General features: G+C 37.5%; 4 protein-coding genes and 1 long non-coding RNA gene across 10 annotated transcripts in view; 2 read left to right on the forward strand and 3 right to left on the reverse strand.

Moving 5' to 3' along the window:
- Positions 1–10,912, forward strand: part of Dscam3 (Down syndrome cell adhesion molecule 3) — an 89,844-nt gene extending 78,932 nt beyond the window's left edge. Inside the window, exons 12-33 of one of the 5 annotated variants that reach the window (XM_067349055.1) lie at positions 82–351; positions 638–783; positions 1,237–1,672; positions 2,075–2,368; positions 2,488–2,712; positions 2,805–2,960; positions 3,040–3,110; positions 3,771–4,014; positions 4,093–4,239; positions 4,333–4,494; positions 4,566–4,782; positions 4,851–4,939; positions 5,068–5,247; positions 5,345–5,533; positions 5,610–5,795; positions 5,916–6,363; positions 6,485–6,711; positions 6,790–6,958; positions 7,098–7,246; positions 7,356–7,458; positions 7,927–8,115; positions 8,597–10,912. In XM_067349055.1, the coding sequence (XP_067205156.1) occupies positions 82–351; positions 638–783; positions 1,237–1,672; positions 2,075–2,368; positions 2,488–2,712; positions 2,805–2,960; positions 3,040–3,110; positions 3,771–4,014; positions 4,093–4,239; positions 4,333–4,494; positions 4,566–4,782; positions 4,851–4,939; positions 5,068–5,247; positions 5,345–5,533; positions 5,610–5,795; positions 5,916–6,363; positions 6,485–6,711; positions 6,790–6,958; positions 7,098–7,246; positions 7,356–7,458; positions 7,927–8,115; positions 8,597–8,648 (4,349 nt within the window). In that variant the 3' untranslated portion in view covers positions 8,649–10,912. Of the gene's footprint in view, positions 1–81; positions 352–637; positions 784–1,236; positions 1,673–2,074; positions 2,369–2,487; positions 2,713–2,804; positions 2,961–3,039; positions 3,111–3,770; positions 4,015–4,092; positions 4,240–4,332; positions 4,495–4,565; positions 4,783–4,850; positions 4,940–5,067; positions 5,248–5,344; positions 5,534–5,609; positions 5,796–5,915; positions 6,364–6,484; positions 6,712–6,789; positions 6,959–7,082; positions 7,247–7,355; positions 7,468–7,926; positions 8,116–8,596 lie in introns of those variants that run through there. The other 4 variants (XM_012380363.2, XM_067349056.1, XM_067349058.1 and 1 more) reach the window with 4 other exon arrangements.
- Positions 1–13,029, reverse strand: part of LOC105679993 (uncharacterized) — a 77,529-nt gene extending 64,500 nt beyond the window's left edge. The window contains exons 1-2 of the long non-coding RNA XR_001101927.2: positions 12,677–13,029; positions 12,129–12,565 (exon numbers count right to left, since the gene is read on the reverse strand). This is a non-coding gene — a long non-coding RNA (uncharacterized lncRNA). The remainder of the gene's footprint in view (positions 1–12,128; positions 12,566–12,676) is intronic.
- A 152-nt stretch (positions 13,030–13,181) lies between these two features.
- On the forward strand, positions 13,182–24,128 carry LOC105679988 (nucleolar MIF4G domain-containing protein 1). Of its 2 annotated transcripts, XM_067349065.1 has the most exons (12): positions 13,182–14,048; positions 14,286–14,860; positions 15,002–15,286; positions 15,351–15,538; positions 15,658–15,833; positions 15,928–16,280; positions 16,366–16,497; positions 16,574–16,866; positions 18,004–18,413; positions 18,684–18,990; positions 19,261–21,512; positions 21,864–24,128. In XM_067349065.1, exons 1-8 carry the CDS (start codon positions 13,592–13,594, stop codon positions 16,862–16,864), a joined length of 2,457 nt encoding a protein of 818 aa, XP_067205166.1. In that variant the 5' UTR covers positions 13,182–13,591; the 3' UTR covers positions 16,865–16,866; positions 18,004–18,413; positions 18,684–18,990; positions 19,261–21,512; positions 21,864–24,128. The 2 variants fall into 2 exon arrangements, with proteins under 2 accessions (XP_067205166.1, XP_012235788.2); XM_012380365.2 differs by lacking the exon at positions 21,864–24,128 and having other exon boundaries at positions 20,294–20,406.
- LOC105679991 (lysozyme) lies at positions 17,070–21,203 on the reverse strand. The gene is made up of 4 exons (XM_012380371.2): positions 21,062–21,203; positions 18,195–18,374; positions 17,839–17,912; positions 17,070–17,757 (listed from the first exon to the last, which is right to left on the reverse strand). Exons 1-4 carry the CDS (start codon positions 21,123–21,125, stop codon positions 17,611–17,613), a joined length of 465 nt encoding a protein of 154 aa, XP_012235794.1. The 5' UTR covers positions 21,126–21,203; the 3' UTR covers positions 17,070–17,610.
- eEF1beta (elongation factor 1-beta) lies at positions 23,497–25,339 on the reverse strand. Its single transcript, XM_012380370.2, has 3 exons — positions 25,140–25,339; positions 23,805–24,229; positions 23,497–23,719 (listed from the first exon to the last, which is right to left on the reverse strand). The coding sequence occupies exons 1-3, from the start codon at positions 25,217–25,219 to the stop codon at positions 23,565–23,567; spliced, it is 660 nt and encodes a 219-aa protein (XP_012235793.1). The 5' UTR covers positions 25,220–25,339; the 3' UTR covers positions 23,497–23,564.
- Positions 25,340–25,349: the final 10 nt, after the last annotated feature.

The following is a 25,349-nucleotide window of genomic DNA, read 5'->3' on the forward strand; positions in this document are numbered from 1 at the left end:
GGATGGCTTAATTGAGACGAGGAAGAGAGTGGATTAATTAACAGAAGTGAACTCGTTCTATAATAAAGAAACCATTTTTAGGTCCGCCGTACATACGATCGATCGGGCCGGCTCGCGCCATCGCCGGTGTCGACATCACAATAGCGTGTCCTTACTCAGGATATCCGATCACATCGGTCGAGTGGAGCCGAGGTGGCGCTGAGTTGCCTTTTGACATCAGGCACCGGGTCGACAGCGAGGGGCACCTTACGATCCTCACGGTGGACCCGAATGACGCCGGCACTTACACGTGTATAGTCCGAGCGAGTTCTGGGGAGACCGCCAATAGAGATATACTGCTAACCGTCAACAGTAAGTGAGAACAAAGGGAACAGTGGAGTCGAAACCACTCGGATAAAATCAGAGGTTAATTAAATAATCGTTAACAAGCTCTCGTGCACGCTCTCGAAGGCGTTAATATCGCGCGTCACGCAAGACGATACATCTTCGCCAGAAAATATCATCGTGACGCTCTCACGAGTCTCGCTGTGAAAGAATCAATGCGGGAAAAATTATGTGGAATTATATGGAGAAGATGACATACTGTGGCAATATGCATAATGTATAACTAGCTCACGCTCGCGCGTATTTTGCACAGGTCCTCCGGTAATGAGTCCCTTCGGCTTCCCCGCAAATTCGCAAGAAGGCAGTCGTGCTCAAGTGACGTGCAGCGTGACGTCGGGCGATCTTCCGATCTACATTTCCTGGTTGAAGGACGGCGAACCACTGCCCTCCTCCCTTCGCGTAAGCATTATTTCAGCCCGCGCGGGGTTTATCTTTGTGCGGCGGGCGTTCGATAATTTCTCGTATTCCGCGTCACCGACGGGAGAGCGGAAAAAAAGTAAAGCAAGCTGAAATTTTCATTCGGAATTATGCACATATTTCATCTACAAAAACTAATTTTGTAATCCTTTTGTGTTTTTCCGCGACGTTTCTCCCCTTGAAAATGGAAAATACATATTCCGCAGTGATAAAAGTCTTGCGAGAGATATTCATCTTCTGCGAATAAATGCTCTTCAAACACGTGGAAACTCAATGAGATCAAATTTTAACTCCCGCATGTAAGAAAACTCGGGTTTTACGTCCTTCGTTTCTCATTCTCTTTCCACGCGGAAATTGTGCATTTTTCACGCGCAGCTTATTAGAGTAATGAAGACAGCGCTGTATTCTTATTCGCGAACGGGTTTTTGCGCGCAGATCGAAGAGCGTGGTGCCGAGTTCTTCAGCCTGCTCGTCTTCAAGGAGCTGTCGTCGCGGCACAGCGGCAAGTACACCTGCGTAGCCACGAATAGCGCGGCCAAGGTTAATCACACGGCGGAGCTCCTGGTGAAAGTGCCGCCGCAGTGGATATTCGAGCCGCAGGACGTAGCGACCCTTCTGGGCAACCCGTTGAACGTCCATTGCGAGGCGAAAGGCTTTCCGCCGCCGCGTATCACGTGGCTGCGTGCCAGAGGCAGAACGTCCAACGACTATCAGCCGCTGCTGGATGGTTCCGATGGCAGACTCACGATACTACCTAATGGGTCTTTGTGGACGGCTTCCGCCGGCCCACAGGATGAGGGTTACTATCTCTGTCGGGCTAACAATGGCATCGGATCGGGACTCAGCAAAGTGATATATGTGTCGGTGCATGGTAAGAATGCGCGACTGACGTTACGAATCGTAGATCAATAATCGCGATCTAACGTGGCGAAATCTGACGATTCGAGCGGTGCGAAAAACTCCAATGCGCATTCAAAAATGCCAATAGAGTCTGTACTTTCTGCGAATTCATATTTATAACATTGGCAAATATGAGAAAATAGTGACGATGAAATTTACAACTTTTTGAAAATCAAACAAATCAGAAGAAAACTGATAAGAGCTAAACTAGATAAGCTAAAAAGCGATTTCCGCTAATCGAGTTACATTTCTCTTTCACTCTCACTATAGTTTGTCTCTATTATAATCTTTATCTTGTAATAAAATCATCCTGTTTTTGGACTCGTAGAACTAATTAGAAACTACATGAAACAAAATTTGTCTATTTCCACAGAGCCAGCGAGATTCGAATTTCAGAGTAAAAACGTAACCATTCGCCGTGGAGAGTCCGTAACCATCGACTGCACTGTAATCGGCGATAATCCTATAGAAGTTCAATGGATGCACAACAGCGATCGATTGGACATGAGCAATCACAGGCTAAGCATCGGTCAAATAAAGACTGACAATGGCCTTAAATCGCAATTGTCGATTGCAAATAGCGACCGGCAGGATTCCGGAGTTTATCGGTGCACCGCCGATAACGCTTACGGAAGAAGCGAACACTTGATTTATTTGGCAGTTCAGGGTGAGCGCATAATTTTTTTACGAACGCTTCAATTTTGCAACGATAACTCGAATTTTTCAATCAATCGCGTCGGGAGCGCGCGAAGAAGAAAAAAAAGGGGTTTGCTTTATATCTTACAGAGAGACCGGATCCTCCGACCGGATTGGAAGTAATAGAGATCGGTTCTCGATCGATACGGTTATTATGGAAGCGGGCCTTCGACGGAAACAGCCCTATAAGAAATTACGTGATACAATACAGCCCGCACGGCATGACCGATGATTGGAATCCTATTAAAACGCACAATGTCACGTACACGCCAGGAAGCTCCAATAGCGGTAACTCTATACATCCAACCCAAAACGGTTCGTCCACATGCTCCCGATCGATACCGCGACTCTATCCGCCACCTCCGCGCCCCACCGCCCCCCATTCGTAACTCTAATATCAATTCTAGGCTTATCTCCGTTCGAGACCACCGGCGACGATCAAGAGGTAGCTCTGGTCGGCGGTCTTCATCCAGCCGTCACCTATACCTTCAGGATATTCGCGATAAACTCCATCGACGCGAGCGCGCCCACGGAAACCGTCGTGGCGAAGACGCAGGAGGAAGGTAAATGCTTCATGTGACAATGCGATCGTATGACCGAAGCCTTACTGCATATCGTATAACACTGCACCCTCTGTAACAGCACCCACTGAACCGCCGCAAAACATCAAGGTGCAATCCGCGGGGCCCGGAGAGCTCATGATCAGTTGGCAGGTGAGCAATTCTGGCGACTCGAACGTCACTAATGAGCGCTTTTAATATTAACTATTATTAATTTTAATAGGTTAATTTATGGGCCACTCGCGCCCTGATATTTTTTCTCTCTTCCTTTCTCCCCAATAATTCCTATATGTAAGTTAATGTTTCTCGATATGAGAACAATATACCTATAATTTCGCACACATTAGGTATCTCGATGTGAGATCGGTGTGCAATCTAACTGTCTCTTGTAGACTAATTTATTAAATAATTCTTTATAAAAATAAATTAAAAATTTAGCACTAACATCCTGCGACGGCTCTCGATGCCATTCTATTATATTTGTTTAATTTATATTTATGTATAATATGTTTAATATATTTTAATATTAACTGGAATATTACGAAAAAGCAATCAAACTAATAGTTCGTAATTTCCTATAAAAATTATTCAAATCTATAAGAATACGTTTTATCAGATGTTCCGTGATTATCGTTGCGATGTGTAAATGATGAAATCAATAATTTTACTCTTCTCTTTATCCCTTTTTGAAGAAGGAAAAATAGAAATAAGTTCTAGCGTTGACATTCTTTGGATAAATTAAACACCGATGTTATAAAATGGAAAGAAAATAGATTGTAAAAATATGGCATCGGCGTACGTCTGTTTTTTTAGCCTCCTCCGAAAGAATCGTGTAACGGCGATCTGCTGGGCTACATAGTGACATGGTCGGAACACTCGTCCTCGACCTCGGGCGTTAATCAGAGCAAAAGTCTAACCGTGAACGGTTGGGCGTCGACAAAAGTGCAGCTTACCGGCCTAAGAAAATTCACGAAGTACGACATTTCGATCAGAGCCTTCAATAGCATAGCCAGTGGACCGGCCAGCGCGCCCATCGTGGGCACTACTCAAGAAGGAGGTACAATAAGGCAGAAGACAGAACGCGCTCGATAACAAAATCTTACAAAAAAAAATTTTCGAAACCTTTGCTTTACAGTACCGGAAACGCCACCGACTCAAGTGACATGCGTTCCGCTGTCCTCCCAAAGTGTCAAAGTATCCTGGAGTGCTCCGCCGCCTCATCAGCACGGTGGAATCATTCAAGGATACAAGGTTTACTACAGACCGGTCCCCACTGATAACAGTGAGTCTGCCGATTGGAACAATGATAGACGAAAGTGTTCGCGAAATATTTATTTGAGAAAATATTCATAATTCGATTTCTTTCCCGTCGCAGTGGACATATCGACTGTCGGCGAAGTGAAAAGGACATCGAGCACGGACACTTATCTGCACACGCTGTATAAATACACGAATTACTCGATCAAAGTGTTGGCTTACACGGGCGCCGGGGATGGCGCGCTGAGCGCGCCGATTTTCTGTATGACGGAAGAGGACGGTGAGATGTTTAATTTTGATGAAAAGTTTGAAGAAAAACAAAACATTCAACGTGAACGATTCTTTTCGCAGTTCCCGGCGCGCCCGCCGGCATCAAAGCGCTGGCATTAACGGCGGAAAGCATATTGGTTTCGTGGCTGCCGCCGTTGCAGCCGAACGGAAACGTCTCGAAGTACACCGTGTACAGCAGAGAAGCCGGTTCCAATAATCACAATGCGCACACGATGCACGAACCGCCGTCGTCGCCCACGGACACTCTTACGATGGAACTGCGGGATCTAGTGGAGAGGTACGCGGGAATATTGCAACGATTCCAGGTCTTTAATTGTTTCTGCAAACCGGTTCCTAATTTTTCAGACAATTGTACGAATTTTGGGTATCGGCGACGACCGGACTGGGCGAAGGCGAACGAACTACTATAGTTACGCAGACAACGAACACCAGAGGTGCTTTAAATGCATGCTTGAAATTTTTAAAGATGACAAATTAACTTTCTGCACGCTTCATATTTTGCCGATATTTCTTCCATTGAATTTTTCCGTACAATTGTAAGAGTATAGAATGCGTTCCGTAGCTCCCGCTAGAGTGGCATCGTTCTCGCAAGTATTAAGAAGAGCTGTAAAATCGTCGGTCACACTGTCGTGTTTAGTGGTGGGAAATCCTACGCCACGACCAATCTGGACGTACAGAAATGGGCAAATTACCACCGGCAGACATTACGAGCTTACGCCCGACGGGCATCTTGTCATACGCGGTAGGAATTTATTTAACTACTTGCGTGAAAATTCAATTAAGTTTGTGCACGGTATAAATCTTCGCTATCGTTCTAATGTCCCTAATGATTTTTTTAGGATTGGAACAGTCGGTCGCGGGAAATTACACTTGCTCGGCTAGTAATTTATTCGGTGACGATTCCATCACGTATTCACTAGTCGTGGTGATGCCACCGAGAGCACCATCGTTGGAGTTGCAATATACAACGACCAACAGTATCCGCTTTCGCTGGAATCATCCCGACAATGGCGGTGCTACAATACAAGGTAACAAAATTGAAGAAGCAATTAACAATCGCGTTTGTCACACGTGTATACTGTAAAGAAAATCTTTTTTCGCCAGGTTACGTTTTAAGCTACAAGAGAGACCAAGGCGGATGGGAAGAAATCGCTATATCTCCCGAGCAGACGGAGTTCGTACTCTCCGGACTAAAGTGTGGTTCTTCCTATCTAGCGCATTTAACGGCGCATAATCGCGTCGACACCGGCGATCCGAGCCCGTTAATCAGCGCGACAACGAAAGGCACCGGTAAGTAAAACGTCTCTCGAGTAATCAAAATGTACTGCAAAATCTAGACAGAATTTATCTCTTCGAATCTATCTAACGTGAATTCGACTCCAAGTTTCGATTAAAATATTTATATTTCAGCGCCTCTGCTGCCTAAGGAAAGGGACATTATCTCGGCGAACGGCACGTCGGTGAATCTGAATTTATTATCGTGGCCTAACGGTGGGTGTCCTATTCAATACTACATGGTCGAGTATCGCAGGCGTCTCGTCACGGAACCGTGGATCCTGGTAGCCAGCAAAGCAACCGAAAACCTCGTGATTCGCGATTTGAAAACGGCATCGTGGTACAGTCTGCGCTTGACGGCGCACAACGACGCCGGCTCGACTCAAGTCCAGATGGAATTCGCCACGACCACGTTAAGCGGAGTCAGCATCGGTCCGCCCAATGATCTGATAATGGAAGACGAAATCAAGCGGACTGTGCCTAATCACAAAGTTCTGTACGTCGTTGTGCCGCTCATCTGCGCAATCATCTTGGTCGTTTCCGCTGTTATTCTCGGATACGTCATGCTCAAACGCAGCGGCAGGTAACCGATCATTTTTTCAAGTTCCTTCTTCAAATTTTCTTGTCACTTGCTTACCGCCGGAATCAGATTCTCATTAAAGTCTTCTTTGACCGATTCGTCTTGCTTGTTTCTTTTTCAATAGAGCGAACTACTTGGGCGAAATATTGCCGGGACAACAGCAGCAACAGCAGACGGGATTAGGAATGATTCAGCAGCAGCAGCATCAACAACAGCACCATCATCTGTCCAGCTGCATGTCGACCGTTCAACTGAAATCCACGGCTGAGCGAGACAACAGGCGTAATCATCAGGTTTACACCAGCTCGCCCGTGAAGCAGGAAAATCACAAGTCTACCGATCACGGATCAGGTATGTATGTCGACATGCGGCGATAAACGAATCGAATTCACGAATGCAGTTCCGCAGATGCTACGTTATCGTTCGCAGAAATGTACGAGATAAGTCCGTATGCGACATTCAGCGTTCCCGGCAGAGAGAATCGCTCGGTGACGACGGCAACGCTCGATTACACGATGCAATTTAAGACGTTCGGTCACCTAGAAAACGAGGACATCAACACCATCGACTACGAGAGATCCACCGTGGAGTTCGAAAGGTAATTGCCTGCTTCCGCTGTTTGCCTAACTTAACCGGCTGCACGGGAAATTGAATTCGTTTTGCTCTTGCGCCTTTGCTTTTCTCCTCTTCTCTTCCTCCTTCTGGTGTTCTTTCACGCGCAGGTCGAAAACACCAAGGTGGCACAAGCAGCGCTACTTCCCGAGCATTGCGGAAGCCGAGAGCAAACTACGATCGAGTCGACAAGGCTCCGGAAGCGACACGTCCGGCAGTCCTTGCGGCGAGTGCGCCGGGCCTAGTTATAGAGTGCCAGTAAAGCCTTGTAGAGGTATAATTGCATATTCCCGTTCTCTTTGTTGTTTAACACGAGGAAAACAATGTAGAAAATAATTTACAAAAGAACGAGCTGCAACATCTAACAGCGCGATTCTTTGCAGATGTATTTTCGCGAGGTGTGGAATCGAGTACGGAATCTAACAACGAAGGCTCGCCCTCGCTCGCGAGACGACGAAGCAGACAGCCGAGCCGGTCTACTCGCAGGTAGCCAAGGTTTGTTTGTTTCCACATAGCACTCAGTCTTGATTATTCGACATCAGCCTCATCGGTTTTCACGTCGACGCGAGAAGGAAGCGCAATAATGCAAATTATAGCAGCTGGAAAATCTTTTACGAGACAAGCATTTACATATTTATCTTGTGACTATTATTAATTACGTATTAAATCGCATCGTTGCGCTTCGTTCTAAAGCCTCATGTTTTTCATAGGAAGAAAAATATTTCGAAATGCTCTAACACGTGTTGATACAAACAAGAAAAAAATCGCACAATCATATTTAAAAAAGTTGCGTAAAATATACAATCTTACAGAATTCTAGACAAACATGAAAGATATTGTGTGTTAAGATGATAAGATCAGCGGTGTAATCATGAAATATTATTTTACGGATAAGAAATGGATTTGAGAAGAACTTTCTTTTTAACTCGACAAATGATCTAATCTGCTCAACAGTTCGGTGGAGGACATGACGCTATTGCCGCCAAGCGGATTCAGCGACAGCCGCGAATTGAGCGACGTGGAGTGCGACCGTGATCGTGATCGCGAACGTGATCGTGAATGGCAGGGTTTGTCGGCCGGAACCCGCCACGGCGGCAGTTTGGGCAGACTACCGATCGAGGCCGTCGAATCTATGCTCGCTAGGTATCGGTTTCTGTAGATGAGTCGTAAGCACTAAGTGATAGAAGCCCGGGCGAACCCCCGAAAGTTCTATTTGATTCAATTGTTTGTACGCAAAATGTCCCGAGCAACACGTATTGTTTCTGCACAGTAGAATCCGAGCGAGAAAGAATTATAATTGTTCAGGCGTCGATAATTTTTAGAGATATTAAAATTATAATTTAACGAAACTTTTATTCGATTCTTAAAATAACCGATGTGATTAATCATCGAATGTAATAATCAAAAGTACGACACTTGGGACATTCTTTCTGTGTAAATTTCAAATATCATTAATTCGTCTGCGTGGAACTACTGCTCGGTTATGACTTTGGATATCAAAATGCCAGTTGATTAAAAGATTAATAAATCTATTGAGATTAATTGAAAATAAATATTTTATGAATAATTAGAATTTATGAAAAATTATATACTTTTGAGAACAGACTTGCATTGTCTGTTGCAGATATCAGCAAAGGAAAGAGCAAGAAAGACAAGAATTCACTATACACGTATGATCGAGATTCGCTGGTTCGAGTTGGTATCTTCGCCGGACGATTTAACGTTATTCAGAGAGAGAGAGAGAGAGAGAGAGAGAGAGAGAGAGAGAGAGAGAGAGAGATGAGAGAGAGAGAGAGATGAGAAATCATCCCTTCTTAAAATCATTCGTCGTCTATGTGCGGAAATTTTATGAAATCTCAATGAAGATGGTAGTTTAATATATGTAAGGGACAATTTAATTGATTGGAGATGAGAAGTGACGGGAGAGACTCTCAGGTCTGCTTGTCGAAGAGGCGTCTCAACTAACTGACCTACGTTGCGCCAAATACTGCCGTTATTATACACATAAAACAATGGCCTTCGTATACAGCCCTGTATGTACCACGTACGACACACCGTCGAGTCCAGAGGAAACACCAAAAATCTTATCGACGATATGCGCAATCAATTGAGAAGCAGGTGGAAACATTTGACGATTAACGATGTACGTTTTTTGATAGCATTTATCTTTCTATCATCGAATTATACTGTTGCATTGTCTTATTGTACGAAACGTGCGTTTTACGACGAAAAAGAAGTCTGATTGACCGATCCATTACTTTCGCGACGACCAACTATCGATATACAGGGTGAAAACGCCAACTTCCACGCGAATATCTCCGCTTCACTAGTGTGCGATCTACTTATTAACAAAGCCATTCTATGTACGAATGTAGATACGATCGATTAGCGGGAACGAGTATTGCATTTTACAAGATTTTAAACACGCTGCAGCGACCGCAGCGTTACATGTTATCCCCGTCGTAAAGAATAAATCGATTAAATAAAGCAAAAAAAAAAAAAAAATTACAGATCTTTAATATGCGAAATTATATTTTTTTAATTTGAAAATTGAATATTGGTTTTCAAATTTTTTTTTTTTAATTCAGAATATTTAAAAGTGCGATAAGAATGTGGTTCGATAAATTTGATTTAAAAACCGACTTTCCGCGAACGAAACGTTTTTCAAATAGTGCCAACTTTAATGAAATATGTAGCATTAAGAACATCGTGAAAAAAAAAGGAAGGATAAGGAGGGCGTGTGCATGTCCTCCTTTACGTCCTAACTGTTACTTGTGCACTATATTAAATAGTCTGTACGAACCGATCATTCAATCGAGCGACTAGCGCCTTAACTATGTAAATAAATTTAAACTGCTCTTCAAGAAACGGCATTTATCGATGTGATCGTAAAATACGCTAACGATTATGAGATTTCACAGTGCGCAGAGAGTCGTAGTATCTCCGCAGACACCGGATTGCGGACTCGTGTAGAGTAAAGCGATCTAAGAAGCCATAGGCTTCCGCCGTTCGAAAGTTCGGCGCCTCGTTTTCAAGATCCCTTTAATCGCGAGACTGATGTTAACCGAGTACGCTTACGTTGTTTTCTGCCAAAGAAAGTAAACGGTTAGTTGTTTCGACCAAGCGACACTTTTCCGAAACACGCGAAATACACGGAGCCACGCAACGCGCGATATCCTCTTTTTTTCTTTTGTCAATAAAGAGAGGTAAAGACTTGCTTAGAATTATCTCGTGGCTGTTTTTATTGAAGCGTTATTGACATAGTCTCATAGAAATTTTATGGAAAAAAAATTCACAACGTACGTCTCTCACTACTTTATGACGAGTTATCGCGTAGATGCAATATGTATATAAATGAGAAATGATTAAAAGATGATTCTTCGAGATCAGCGCGCGCGACTGCGCGCTTATTTCGAAGAATGATAATATATGCGAGTATATTGCAGTTGGAATCGCGTAATGTCACCCTACAAAAAATAGATGAATAAAAAAGAATTGATCTTAAAATGTCAGTTCTTTGTAATTCATTTATTTTCAGCAGGGTAAGCCTGTTAGAGCGAGGAAATTTTGGAAGAAGAGAGCGTGTGTGTACGTTTCATTTCATTGCACAATCACAATCGTAAAAGCAAGACTGTCCTCTGAACAATTGGGATAAATGCGAAATATCATCATTTTAGGAAGCAAAAACATGCGTGTAAATGTCTTAATCCATCATACAAATAGGATCGTAAAAAACCAAGACTGTCCATTCGAATAATTAAAACAAACGTGGCACGAAAGAAAAGTTATGTACGACGAAAAACTAGTAAAAAAAACATTTTGACGACCTCGACAATTCCTCGAAATTTGTATATGTAAAAAAAAAAGCGATCAGAAAAATATGTATACACCCACTGAGAGAAAAGAAATAAAAAAAATACGATACACGATAGAACTTCAACATTATCGTTGATTTCATAAAAAACCTATAAAATATTGCATATAGATCTCTTTGAATTCTTATTTAACATTAAATTTCATTAATTGTAAATTACATAAATTTATTATAAAGCTCTCATTCAGAAATTGATATATAGATATTAAAAAAAAAAATATTAAGAACAAAATTTTTATTTCAGAATAAAATATCTATTTGCATAAAAAATTTTAAAAGTTTAAACTCTTCAAAAAGTTTATTTGCAATATAATACGCTTGATTTAAAAATGTGTAAATTTATATTTGCAGCATTAATAATCAAATGTGATTATATGCTTTCTTATCTCCTACTTCTGTTTTAACTGCCTATTCTTTATTCTAATCGCAATATTTGCCATTAGTGCACGTATTTTTTAAACAAATTTCCGTAAAAATAGCAATTTTTAATATATTCTTGCTGATGTTTTTTTGTATCATTGTTTTATTATTGTGACAAAAGTTTTATTAAAATTAAAACAATTTTAATACTAAATAATTTTTCTTGAAATTTTCAAAAATAAAATACAATTTTTGCAATTCTAATTCATGATTGTATTATTAAACTGAAAGTTACAAAAAATTAAAAAAGTTTTAGTTGATTAAATTTTTTATGTTACTCTTATATCTTTATATACGTAAAACATAGCAAGGTTAGAAAGTAATGATTTCGGCTTATTTATTATATTCCCATTATTCAACTATTCAAAAGCACATGAATAAATAATTAAATCCGCTGGTTATGGAACAACATACCTGGTGATAGCCAGCCATGTTCTCGATGCAGCAACAAAATAACATAAAATATGTGACAATGATTTCAATCGGTATCAAGTAGAAGCGGATCGTGTCGATAAAACGTACGGAGCGATTTGAATTTTATCATCTGTCGCGTTATTTGACTAATTTCAGTTTGAAATCTATTAAAGAGCGCAATATTCGAAAACGTTAAAATAGCAAACCAATCACGTTGCAGCAACTTTGTTCTTAATTGCACTTTTCGCGCGTAATATGAAGTGAATATATATTTAGAGAAAAAAAGCACAAAAAACTCAATTAAAAATATATAGCAATTATTCAATACAAAAATAAAATTTGAAATATTTTAGTAAATATCGGAAATAATTGCACATGCATGAAATATTCTAATTGCAAATTGTAGTCAAGGCAGATAATTATAAAATGATGATATGAACGTACATACCTGACAATAATTCTGGCACATTTCATGTTTGCTGCATTTCGTTGAAAAATATGCGAAGAGAAGTCGATGATTCCAGGTAAAAGTAGCTCGTCGATACCAAATCCGATGATTTCCCATTGCGAGCATTTCACGAAACACTTTCGATAATTTTTCGCGTGCGAAATCTACTTCTAGGTTTTCGTTTTACCTCGGCGTGAAATATACAAACAAGATTTCTATCGATTCCGAACGAAAGTAGATCGCCGATCACGACAATCACGATAACGATTGCACGATACTTACATTTTACGACAAACGATTTAAAAAACACTTTCGATAATCTCTCGCGCGCGGAATCCACTTTTAACCGATAATAAGCACGAAAAAACATGAACAATTCAAATAAAATTTTATGATTTGCTGTACCGGAAGTAAAATGGCGAACTTCGCAAGAACTACTGTAAAATAAAATACAAAATAATTCAGCAAATATTAATGTGTTCTATTAGCTAATTACGATAAAAAGTTTAAACAACATAGCTAATTATAGAACAAAAACACATACATACCTGGCAATAATCACGCAATCGCTGCACTTGCCATGGTTTTCGGAGAAAACGAGCCGAAGTAACAAAGGAAATTTTGAACGGTGCTACTAACCACAGAAACGAATTGCCGATATCGAAATAATACCGTCTGTACGCAATACTGAACTCGATACGATTGACGTTCACTGTTTCGCGAAAAATATTAGCGATAATTTTCCACCCGCGAAACTTTTTGACGATAATAATCACAAAAACTACGGAGCAACTCGAATACGATTCCGCGATCTTACTGCGTCACGTTCGGTTAGAGATCTATCTATCGGAAAATAGATATTTTTGAAATAGTCGAAGTAACGAACCAATCGCATCACAGAATGAAGCTCAGTGCAGCCTCAATCCAGACGCCACTCCGGCGCAGAGCGCTCTGCGCAGCACATGACACGGATTTTCGATTGGTGTGTGTGAGAGGCGTCTGGCATCACTTACGAGCTTGCGCAGTTGCATACTATTCCATACAGAGCGCACCACTAGCGCGGCGCCAATAGCACATTTGAATGCACTGTGATCATGTGGTGATATTTCGGGTTAGAATTGAACCTAACCTCTTTCAAGCCTCTCAAGCACACAATAATTCAATAGGAGAGTTGAAGGCACGCCGTGACGAAAATCACGGCAAGTTTCCCCCACCCGGAGGATAACCAAAAAAGAAAAATCTCAAGCACACACTTTTTTTTAAGTGCAAGAGCCCATGTGCTATATAACTCAATAGGAGAGTTGAAGGCACGCCGTGACGAAATATCACAGCAACTTTCCTTCAACCGGAGGATAACGTCGAAAAAAAAAAAAATCTTAAGCACACAAGTATTTCAATCGAGATATCCTAAGTAAATTAACATTGTTGCAATATTAAATACATTAATTACGTTCCTTTGCGAAATGGGGCGTATTCAGTATAAAGGAGCACTAAAGAAGAAAGGTAAAATCAACAAGACTAGACCAGCGGAAAAAACACGTAAACAATTGCGTAAAGAAAAGAGACAGCAGAAAAAGATAAATAGAGCAGAATATCATCAAAAGAAAAATTCCAAAAATCAGTCAGAGAAAACAGTCAAAAAATCAGATGGACTATCAAAGACTGATAGCAATAAATTAACTAGAAAAGAAAGAAAAAACGATGAACAGGTGTTATTAACAAAGACGGAGAAAGGACAAAAGCCTGAAAATACGAAGGAAAAAAGAGACGAAAAGAGTGCAAAGAAGCAAAGAAAAAAGAATTTGAAACAAGCCAATATAGAGGAAGATAAAATGATTAAACAGTTAGAAAAAAGATTGAAGTTAAACAAACGAAAGAGCAAATCCATTCCAAAATCTTTTGTATCAGATGGTTTAGATTGTATCCTTTATAATATTTATAAATGCTAAATCTATATATTCTTGTTTTTGAAAGCAAAAATTATGCTTTTATATATTTTTTATATAATTTCCTAGTGCTGATATAAATTTGTAAAAATAATTAATAAATTTATTTCAGATTTAAAACAAGTATAATGTATTATACTATTGCATATATTTATATTAAATCATTTTTCAAAATACATGTCAAATTGATGTTTCCTTAATATTTAATTAGATATTTTGGATTTCTGTGATTCAGAGAATAGAAATCACATAGTTGAGACTGAGAAACAGTTGTTAGAAAATGGAATGAGCACAGATTTTGAAGAAGACTTAAATATGGCTATTGGTGAGGATGATACTGATGAGGAACATGAAAAGCATGACAATGAAGATAGCGTAGATGATAATGAAGAGTCTGAGCAAGATATGGAAAACGAAAGTCTTTTATCAGATGAAAATTCAGATCAGGAGGATAATGAAGATATTTCTTTAGAAGAGTCAAATGAGATAAACGTTGAATCTAAAAATGATTCAACAGATGAAGGAGATGAGTTAGAAAATGAAGGCTCAGGACATGGTGATGCTTCAGAGCAGCCAGATGATGGTGAAGACGTATGGGAGGACATTTATGGTAGGCAGAGAGACAAAAAGGGTAATATTGTATCAAAGAAATATATCCCACCTGCTGTAAGAAATGCGAGTGCAGACATCTCTGTCGACAATGAAAAAGCTCGTAGATTAGAAAGACAATTAAAAGGTATCTTAAACAGATTAGCAGAGCAAAACATGCATACTATTGCAAACCAGGTAATTATCCAATACATATATATTACTCAGTCACATATATAAAGATAAAATGACTAGTTATAAACTACATTTTTGTTAAAACATGTGTCAAATATTGTAAAGAGTAAAAGATTTATTATCTGAATACTTTTAATGTTATAGGTAGAAGAAATGTATATGTCAAACAGTCGTAACGATATGAATGTAATGTTATCCAAACTAATGATGGAAAGTATAATTGCACCAGTATTAACACCAGATCGACTTATCTGTGAACATATGATGTTGGTTGCTATATTACATGCAAATGTTGGTACAGAAGTTGGTGCACATTTTTTGCTGACTATTGTGAAAAAGCTTCACCAAATGTTGGATACATCTCATTGTGTTGAAAATAAGGAATTAGATAATTTAATTCTCATGATTTCACATCTCTACAATTTCAAGGTAAAATATTTTTAGTGATATTTAATTTTAGTGAAACACTTATAATTTAAAATTGTTCTTCTAGGCTTATGGTCATCGTCTTTTATATCAAATATTAGAGAAACTGGCAGCAACATTTACAGAGAAAGAAATTGAACTGATTTTATTGATTTTGAAAACAGTGGGCTTTCAGTTAAGAAAAGATGATCCAATTGCATTAAAAGAACTAATATTAAAGTTGCAACAAAAGGCGAATGACACTACTCTGGAAAAGTAAGTTTTATATTTTTGAATACAAATACAGCTTCGCAATTTGTTCTAAACTTTTTTTTCTTAATTTTGTAATAAATCTATTTTTTAATTATGTTTCTTATGTATTATTATCTCTATAGTTCGAGAGTTAAGTTTATGCTGGACGTGTTATTGGCGATAAAAAATAATAATATGAGCAAAATACCTCAATATGATCCATCACGGATAGAACATTTGAAGAAAATTCTGAAGAACTTTATCCATAAAGGCAACAGTGTTACGCAATTTAATGTGTCTCTAAAAGATTTATTAGAGGGTATGAAAACAACATATATAATATGATAAAAAAAATACAAATGCACTATTTCTTTAATAAATATTAAGATTTTCTTGTGTGTCTTTTTCTGCAGCCGATGAAAGAGGTAAATGGTGGATAATAGGATCAGCCTGGTCTGGTGTCAAGGATAATGATAACTTGGAAAAGACTTCAGAAGACAAAAAACAAAAGTATAGTGAGGAAATATTGGAGTTGGCGCGGAAACAAAGAATGAACACCGATGTCAGAAGAGATATCTTTTGCGTGCTTATGACAGCTGAAGATTATTTAGATGCATTTGAAAAAATTCATCATCTTGGTTTGAAAAATCAACAGCAAAGGGAAATAATTTATGTTATCTTCAATTGTTGCGTTCAAGAGAAAAAGTTCAATCCTTATTATGCCGTATTGGCACAAAAATTGTGCGACTCTGACAGAAAGTATCAGGTATGTGAATATAATTTGATACGTAAAGTATATAATTTTTTAAAATAGATTAATGATTAATGATGATAACGATTAATTGTTACAGTTAACCATACAGTTTGCACTATGGGATAAATTGAAGACATTGAACGATTTGAACACAAAACAGCTAACAAATTTAGCAAAATTTTTGAACCATTTATTTTTAAACAAAGGGCTTCCTCTTTCCGTCTTAAAGGTATATAAATACGTCTTTTTTGTATTTTCCATATTTACAATACGCTGATCATTATATTTAATTTTGATAATTACAGGTAGTACAATTTACTGAATTGGACAACTTAACAATGAGACTCATACGACAAATCATGCTAGGAATATTGTTACACGAGAATGAGGAGGCCTGTTTAGAAGTATTTGGAAGAATATCTTTATCCCCCAAGTTACAAACTTTCAGGGAAAGTCTTAGATTATTTATAAGTCATTTTCTCTTGAAAAACGTCAGTGCTGCTGAAAATCTGCAGGAGCAAAGTGAATTATTGAAAAAACGAGCGGAATGGGTGGATAAAATGTTAAGTACTCGGGAGTCGAAATTAATATTTTAAAGGTATAATATATGGAATATATGTAAAATACATTTTTTTATATCTTTTTGGTTGCTTGTCTTAATATTTATGTTTTTTTATGAAAATATAAATATTGAGACAAGAAAAAATGTATAATATATAAAAATACATATCGATTTAAAGATAAATCTGACTTAAATATTTTTGAAATAATGTCAAGATATTAATTACAAAACACCAACGCTTTTATGGTCACATTATGTTTATTGCACATGTGATATTTATATATGAGTTTTTTATACAAAAGTTTGATGTGTATTATTGTTGATGCATTTTGATGAAATAAGTAAATTATCTTAATTACTTATTACAAATCTCTCAATCTTTTACAGTTAATAAAATAGAAATCATAAAACTAAATATTTTTAGTGTAACAAAATACATACATTTATAGAAATCGATATATTGAGTTGAACTAATTGTAACAATTTAGTTTAAATTTTATCAATATAGATCCATAAATCCAATTATTAATTGTGTGTATCATTTTAAAGCAAATAATAACACATGTCTTACTTTACATAAATGCATTATTATAAAATTGTACGTTTTCTATAAAGTTATTTATCGAGTATCAAATTCTATCAGACAAAACTAAAAATTCTTGCATTGTGATAAGTAATCATACTCCAAATATTTGATAAAGATATACGATAAATCTTTATCACATATTTATAAGTATATTACGATAATTAATGGATTGTTATTAAATTCAAACATGATATTTATACATTATAAGCTGCGAAAGCTTGCATACACAACTTGTATCTAGTCTCATACAAGGCACTTAGCGTACCGGTGCAGCCGTATGCACCCAATCGATGAATACGCAGATAATCGTCACAGTCGATCACTCCGTTTCCAGTGCAGTCCTGCGAAATGTAAAATATAAAATATAACATCAGCAAAGACACGAGTAATTCTAAATAAAAAAATTAATCAATTGATCTTACACTAGAGAATTTGGCCATATAGCGTTGTATCGTACGAGAGGAACACTGGAGATCGTTCGCACATCGACTGTAGGCTAATAAAAGAAAAAAAAAATGATTATATATTACTATTATTATAAAATTACATGTTAAGTATTTAGTTTATCATATTTTATATTTTTTCAGGTCTAAACAGTTCAAGTGTGTGTTCTCAAGAAGAAAAACCGTTTCATCGGATAAATACTTTAGGACTATCGCGTATATTTCTGCAATAAACTTTTATTTAATCAGGAAGGAATGTAAAAAGGGTGCAACTTCAAATCGTAACATTCGAATAGATATCCAAAGCATTCTATGCAAAAAAGAAAGTAGCTCACCACCCTCATTACTGCTCGGCTCGTCGTTTATAGTCAGCCTGCCAGCGTCTGACCAGTAACCCCATGTTATGCCAAACGGTCCGCATACATTACCATAACAGCCGATGGTGTTGTTACATCCCGAAGTAACTTCGCATATACAGCCTAAACAAACATCCGAGAGGAGTTGTGGCTCTTGAGCTGTAACGAAAAATATATGTGCAAACATCATTATGAGAGGTGCATAAAAACTAATTCCAATAATCTTAGCTCTTTTCGTAGCACTGCGTGTGTAGCAGTAGATCATTAAAAGTGGAATACACCAATTAAATTGAATAGGGATATCTAATTTCAGCAACCAACTCTATAATCTTAAAGAATATGAAAACGAGTCTCTCGCTTTTAACGAAACACTGACAATATTTATTTAAATCTGAGAATCTTCACGCAGTGTGTTGGATTTTCAAGATTATACAAATGGTCTATATTTCATTGTAAAATTGTTTACAGGAATGCATCGAACCTTTTCGTTAGGAATTCATGACACACTAAGCTTTTATTGCGATCGTTTAAGACGACACACCTTCAGTGGAGTTACAATAAAAACAGCGAAAATAAGGTGGACCAGTCGTTTGTTAGATTCCTGCGGACCGGCATTTTTGGCGCTGCGATATCACACACTCGGAGCACATACTTGTGATTTGCATTTAATATATGTGCGGACGCGGTTGTTCGCAACGTCACGGTTAAAAATACAACTTAAACCAGCTTGAATATAAACAACGTCGTTCAGACGCCCACCGTAGCAGCTAATACGGTAAGAATCTTTCTGAGGTATTTTTATATTCAGATCGTATCTCGTCTTTGTAGCTCTTATAATGGATTATTCCGCCAGCCGTTTAGAATGGTAATAGAATCTCTCCGGAACTGTCGAATAAATTATAATACGCGGGATTTGCTCGCTTTACTGTCAACAACAGTTTACATTTTAACATGTCTCTCTCGATAGAATTATCTTATCAAGCATTTTAATATTTACAACATGTGTAATCACAATCAAATTTTGGACGTTCAATTTGCATTACAGGATTACACTCCACTACATTTGCTTTGAGAGCATGTACTACGAGCGAGGAAGGATAATCGAATCATCATATTCCGTTTGATTGGATTTACGATGATAGATTGATATGTGTGTGTGTGTGTGTGTGTGTGCTAATACAGAACTTGATTCAGCAAATCAGTATTAACGCTTCGCATTATCTGGACCGGATTGTAATCGGATCATCTTGTAACTCCTACTAGTTAGGTGCGGCTCGAAGCGGATTGTTTAATAGAGTCAGGGTCTTTTTGGGTTTTTTTCCTTCGCAGATTTTGTCGTTCATGCTGTTTCATATTGAATTTTTTTTTGTAATCGACGATCAGTATTCTGCATTTCCAAATTATTTTTAAAACATACGTGATTATTTTTAATGCACTCTTGAATGCACAAAGATTCTTTGAGATCTTCGGTACTTTTAAATAAATATTCTAAATAATTTCTAGTAAAAGTTTTCTTTAAGAGAAAATTTTTATTAGAAAATTATGTAACTCGTGGATTAACTCCTTAATTATTAATTATTGTTAATTAATTACTTCATACTTATGTATTTGTTACTTCATCAATATTTAAAATCTTGTTTATAAGATCTTGTTTCAGTTTTTCATTGACAGACGACATTTAGAACTGCGTTACAGTCTATTGTCGCGCTTAGTGAAGCTATCGAAAGTAAATTAAAGTAATTTATAAGAAAAAAATGGACTTTATATAAAAAAACAGAAACCAAAAGTGGAAACTTGATGATAATCACATTGAAATAATCGAATAACTTTCCTCATCCTAATTTTGCTTTCATCGTAAATATACTGCAATTATCGCATCGCTCCAGATTTTTTTACCACTTCTGATTACCATTTTTTACATTCATTAATGACACGTCATTTATCGTTAAAACGTCAGTTGGAAGGCATTAATTATAACGTCGCAAATCGAATGTAAAATATCTACGTATCTATTTAAATGTAAATATAAGAAGAGCAACTGCATGGCAATTATCTCAATCGTCCGATTTTTGTAATAGCGTAACATTTCTGGAATGCAGTGGACAGTGCCATAATTATGTATACGTAACACTTTGTAGCGTTACGCAAACCAACAATTATTTAAAAATATGTACAAGTCACACAAAGGAAATGAGATTGTGAGTAATTTTGCAGTTTTTGATTAGAGATTTCACATACATTTAATTTATTATATATAACTTTTTAAGGAATTAATAGTATTGCTTATAAATCACGGATTACGGATCTCTTACATTAGCACTAATGCGTATGGGAAAGCCTGACCTTAAAGAGATGGAATAAGAGAGCTCTCGAGATTGGTTGATATAACGCGTAAGTCAAGGATGCGGTCACGGACAGGAACTTTTTAAACAACAGCAAGACGCAAGTTGCTATCGGCGATATGCGGATGATTTAATTGTTAAACAATCTTAAAGTTCGCGATGATGGGACTCGATCTTTGGTCTTCAAATTAATCGAAAATTTATTATTTGAATATCAATAATTTAATTCTATATAAATTATATAAAATATTATTTGCGATGTAACTCGGTTTTTAAAGAAATCCGCATCAATAATCGTTTCGAATTATCAATTTCTTAAATAAACTTGAATGAACAAATTCTAAACTTTTAATAATCACAATATATAATTTTTGTAATAATGTTTCTATATCATTTATTATAGCAATAATTTTAAAACATGATTTTTAGACATTTAGAGAAAATTTGCACAAATCATTACAAATCACTTTCCTATCGGAATAAAAAAGACCATTAATAACTCACCATAAGAGCAAACGCAAAGTAGCGCAATTATCGTCCCGACAAGGCACGAAACTTTCACGAACATTTTGAAGATGTGCTGATATCAATCCGCAACGTCTATTGATACACTATGCTTGTGGACTGACACGAGATGATCCGCGGTTTCGAGATTTCCTCGACGATCGCTTTCTTATATACGATGATACCAGCCGCGTGACGGAGGCGAGGACAGATGGCGAGGATACGAAAGTATAGGAAGAGCGGGGAAAGGAACAGTATTTAAGAAACGGCGGCGATTGAAGGACGAGAATTTCGTCGTCATTTAATCGTTGATCGCGACAAGGGAAAAAGAGAAATACAATTTCAAAAATGAAAACTCAATGCAGTCGGCTAGACGATATCCTGTCCTTCGGTAGCGATCTAAGATTATCGCTAATCAATTCGTCGAATAAGATTTTTTATATTAATAGAGGTATGTATCTTAAGTTGAAAGTTTTTTACACACATTATAAAAAGCCAGAGTATTTAAAAAATAAAAAAGTATTTTAAATATTTTTGTAATACGTATTTTTTATCTGAAAATGACTATAATTTTTTTAGATTTTATTATTTATCGCAATTTATTAAATTATCAAAATAATAGATAATCAGTAGTATTTACATGCGCGCATAAAGTTATATAAAAAAATAGTCAAGAAATATAAATTCTTCCATTTTGCATCACGTTTTTACATGCTGCTATAGTTCTTAACATGCTTTCTAATGCGAATGTATTTTTCAAACACATTTTTAATATTTTAACATTTTTTTAAAAACTTCCAAGTTCAGGGATGTTAAAAATGAGGAGAAACAGGTTTTGCATCCTTTGATGATTCCCAACACGTCTTCCAGCGTCAATATTGGCGCCAGCGTATCGATGTATAAAGCTTTCCTACAGAAACAAGGAGACAGAAAAAAAGAAAATTACGGAGGCTTAAAATGACACTTGTATCGTTTTGCATTGGAAAGGGACGCACCGTGGAACATAATCCTACCATCCTTTCGCGAATCCTAATGTCCCTTCTAACAAATAACGAGGCGTGGACATGTTGTTATTTTAAAACCCGCAGGAACGTGAGGACTGCAACAACCGGATCTCAAGTTCAATGTCAATGCCCTAGGCGCGGCGTTGCTCGTCGATGGATTTACGATTGTAACTTCCTTGGGAACGAGTTTATAAAGACGGTAACAGCGCGTGAAGTATACAAGAACGCAAGTGCTATAGGAATATTTTATAATCAACCGAAATTATTCGTTGAAATTTTCGCAGTTTTGTTACTGTTATTTCTTCATTTCGTAATCAAGGAACGAGGAAATTCCGTTTTTCCTAACACTTGTATCATATTACACTTTGCGTGCAGCGACAATTGATCAATGTATCCGTATCGCTCGCTAGATAAAATCTGTGAAATTCCAGTTAAATCATCGTACAAGATATTTAATGTTTGTAAAATTCCATGTTATATTTTTAATTTATTCTCTTGCTATAACTACTTGTTTTTCTGGTATGAAAATGATAACAAATATCGTATTAAAATAATTTTATATTAGAACCAGTGGATTTAGAGTATTTAATTAAAAAAATCATTATAGAAGTAGCAAACGCAGCAGTGAATCATAATATATGGAAATACCGCTTTATGAAATAAAAGCTGAATGCTAGAAAATTTCTCACATAATATATAATGATTGCAGGATATTATATAATATATGCGTGTATAAAAATTCTTAATGCATGCTGTTCGATATCGCCACATATATAAACGTGTATTTCAATGAAACGATTTGATATTTCGAATGAAAAAAAATATGCAACGTAATATTGCTATGTGAATGGTTTTACCCGCGTGATTGCACGCTATCTACAATTATATCCGATACATTAAGAATATAAAAATAGATTCGCCTAGCGAATCTCTCAATGGGCGTCGATTCCGGCAAGCTTGGAAAAATGAGATACGGGGAGGCGATTGTGATATATCTAAGAATCAGTATGCTAAAATCAAGATTGGCAACCATCGCATTATAATTCTGATTCTGTATATTTTCCATCTTACAAAAAATATCTTTGCATATTTCGCTGTATTTCGATAATTGCAATTAAAGCTTTTACATTAGTACCAATAATGTAAATCTTCGAGTTATATATTGCATTCTGTTTATTTTGGCACGAATGACACATTTTGGATATAAACGAGCGAGCCCATAACGTCGGAGCTGAATGAGCATGAAGATTATAGCGAGGTAAACGATTGTTTTCACGCGCTGCGTACGTGCGATACAATATTATGCCCGTTCTAATAACATATGTATAAGGTGATAAAATAAACACTCGCAATGAAGCTTCAGCAGCATTGTGTATTACTCTCGAAGACTCTGCACTAGGAATTCCTCGGGTGTGTTAAGAGAGTAACAAATTATATATATACAAACAATTAATATTTATTAATCCAATATTAAAAGTAATGAGCTGTTTTTTGTTTTTTTAGATCTTGTTGAACGAAGCAATGTCTACCGATTGAACTAGATCCTCGAATTCTTGAATCTGTTCGATCAACAAGTCCACCGACACTTTTTCGTCCTCTATCACGCACATTATTTGTAACTTGTTTATACCGTAGCCAACAGGGACGAGTTTCGCTGAAAATAGAAGATCAATTTACGCAACTTGTTTGTATGTGATAAATATGCGCGTATCAATAAGGCAATAACATGTGCAACTTACATGCACCCCAAACAAGGCCGTCCATCTGGATCGACCTCACGGCATTTTCCATTTCCTTCATGTCCGTTTCATCTCCCCAACTCTTCACGTCGAGCACGACACTCGATTTGGCGATGACCACAGGTTTTTTTGATTTTTTTTCTGCGTACGCTTTTAGCCTTTCCTCCCTGATTTTTGCAGCTTCCGCATCTTCGTCGTCCGAGCCGAACAAATCCAGGTCGTCGTCATCGTCATTTGCCTTTGCTGTGGACGAGGCTGGAGCACTAGCGGTGCTAAAGATGGCAGGAGTTTTCTTTTCTCCGGGAAGTGACTTAAGATCGTACGATTTTATGTGATTGTACCAACGAAGTACATGGGGATTTGATGATGTTGGTGCTTTTCCCAGTGCCTCGAGTACTGCAACATCGGCCTGAGTTGGTTGCCACCTAACGGGTGTAAATTATTCTATATGATACGTTATTTTGTATTAAAGCTGATCCTTATTATCAACTTGAGTACAATTGTTGGAAATTTATGTACACATTTATGTAGCACATTGTGTTAAAAATAAGGAATATTATATATTCTCTAAAATATTGCCAACATTCAGAAAGTTGCTTCAATCTCTTATTGACAGATTATGCAAATTTCATAATTTTTTACTACATTTATCATGAATAATTTAGAAAGCAAATAATAAGAGATAAATATATAAGATTTAAAAAAAAAAACATAAGTATAATTACAAGTTTTTAATATTAAACTCTGATTATAATATTTTAAACTTCTATTTACGCATACTACTTTGCAGTTTACAATTTTTATAACATAAAAACGAATAATGCATATGGAAAATGCAAGAAAGCAACAAATATAAAGTGCATTTTGATTTACATATGTGAAGAATCATAAAATATTTCCTTATCATCACACATATGTCCAGATGCAAGACACATCATCATCACGTACAGGACTGTACAACAATAAGTTTAGTGAAAAACTTACGAGGATAATTCTAGAGAAATCTGGCCAAAGAAGGTAAAAAGAAGATCGGAGACGTAAAAATAAATGTAAGGTGTGTGGCTGTCGCGTATGTGCGTATATGCGTTCGTCCGTGTGTCACATGTCCATACGTGATACTGGAAACGTCGCGATGTGCCACTGCATCAGCGATATTGAGAGCTGTGACTGAGGGGAAGGCCACTAAATACTTACGACGAACGCGATAGTCTAAAGATACGAGGAGTACAGGATATTCAGGACGCGAGAATCGGAATCCGTCAAGATGCCGACAAGCGGAGCACGTGTACCGGAGACGCGAAGGCGCGCAGAAAAACGCGCTAGAAGTAGGCTCACCCCTCGATATAACTGCGGTCGGCGAGGTAGGTGTTGAGATCCTCAACGCCCTTATCGGTCTTCAGGTCACCGACGGCCATGGCGAGAACGTGTTCCGGACGTGTAAAATAGTCGACCGTGAGCTCGACGAGCTGGTTGCGGAGACCCCTTCGTCTGGTCGCCGAAAGAGAGAGCTGCGTGCGGTGCGAGAGCGACGGCCACCGCGATGAC

Source organism: Linepithema humile, chromosome 2, assembly GCF_040581485.1.
Source record: "Linepithema humile isolate Giens D197 chromosome 2, Lhum_UNIL_v1.0, whole genome shotgun sequence".
Classification (NCBI taxonomy): Eukaryota; Metazoa; Arthropoda; class Insecta; order Hymenoptera; family Formicidae; genus Linepithema; species Linepithema humile.

What these genes read in the sequence shown, in the direction of transcription:
- LOC105679988 (XM_067349065.1), top strand. Translation starts at nt 13,592, where the DNA reads ATGGGGCGTATTCAGTATAAAGGAGCACTAAAGAAGAAAGGTAAAATC. An exon ending in TGCATACTATTGCAAACCAG is followed by an intron (nt 14,861 to 15,001) that starts GTAATTATCCAA and finishes TTAATGTTATAG; the next exon opens with GTAGAAGAAATGTATATGTC. An exon ending in CACATCTCTACAATTTCAAG is followed by an intron (nt 15,287 to 15,350) that starts GTAAAATATTTT and finishes TTGTTCTTCTAG; the next exon opens with GCTTATGGTCATCGTCTTTT.
- LOC105679991 (XM_012380371.2), bottom strand. Translation starts at nt 21,125, where the DNA reads ATGTTCGTGAAAGTTTCGTGCCTTGTCGGGACGATAATTGCGCTACTT. An exon ending in ACTTTGCGTTTGCTCTTATG is followed by an intron (nt 18,375 to 21,061) that starts GTGAGTTATTAA and finishes TTTTCGTTACAG; the next exon opens with CTCAAGAGCCACAACTCCTC. An exon ending in ATATGGCCAAATTCTCTAGT is followed by an intron (nt 17,758 to 17,838) that starts GTAAGATCAATT and finishes TACATTTCGCAG; the next exon opens with GACTGCACTGGAAACGGAGT.
- eEF1beta (XM_012380370.2), bottom strand. Translation starts at nt 25,219, where the DNA reads ATGGCCGTCGGTGACCTGAAGACCGATAAGGGCGTTGAGGATCTCAAC. An exon ending in GACCGCAGTTATATCGAGGG is followed by an intron (nt 24,230 to 25,139) that starts GTGAGCCTACTT and finishes TACACCCGTTAG; the next exon opens with GTGGCAACCAACTCAGGCCG. An exon ending in CGGCCTTGTTTGGGGTGCAT is followed by an intron (nt 23,720 to 23,804) that starts GTAAGTTGCACA and finishes TTCTATTTTCAG; the next exon opens with CGAAACTCGTCCCTGTTGGC.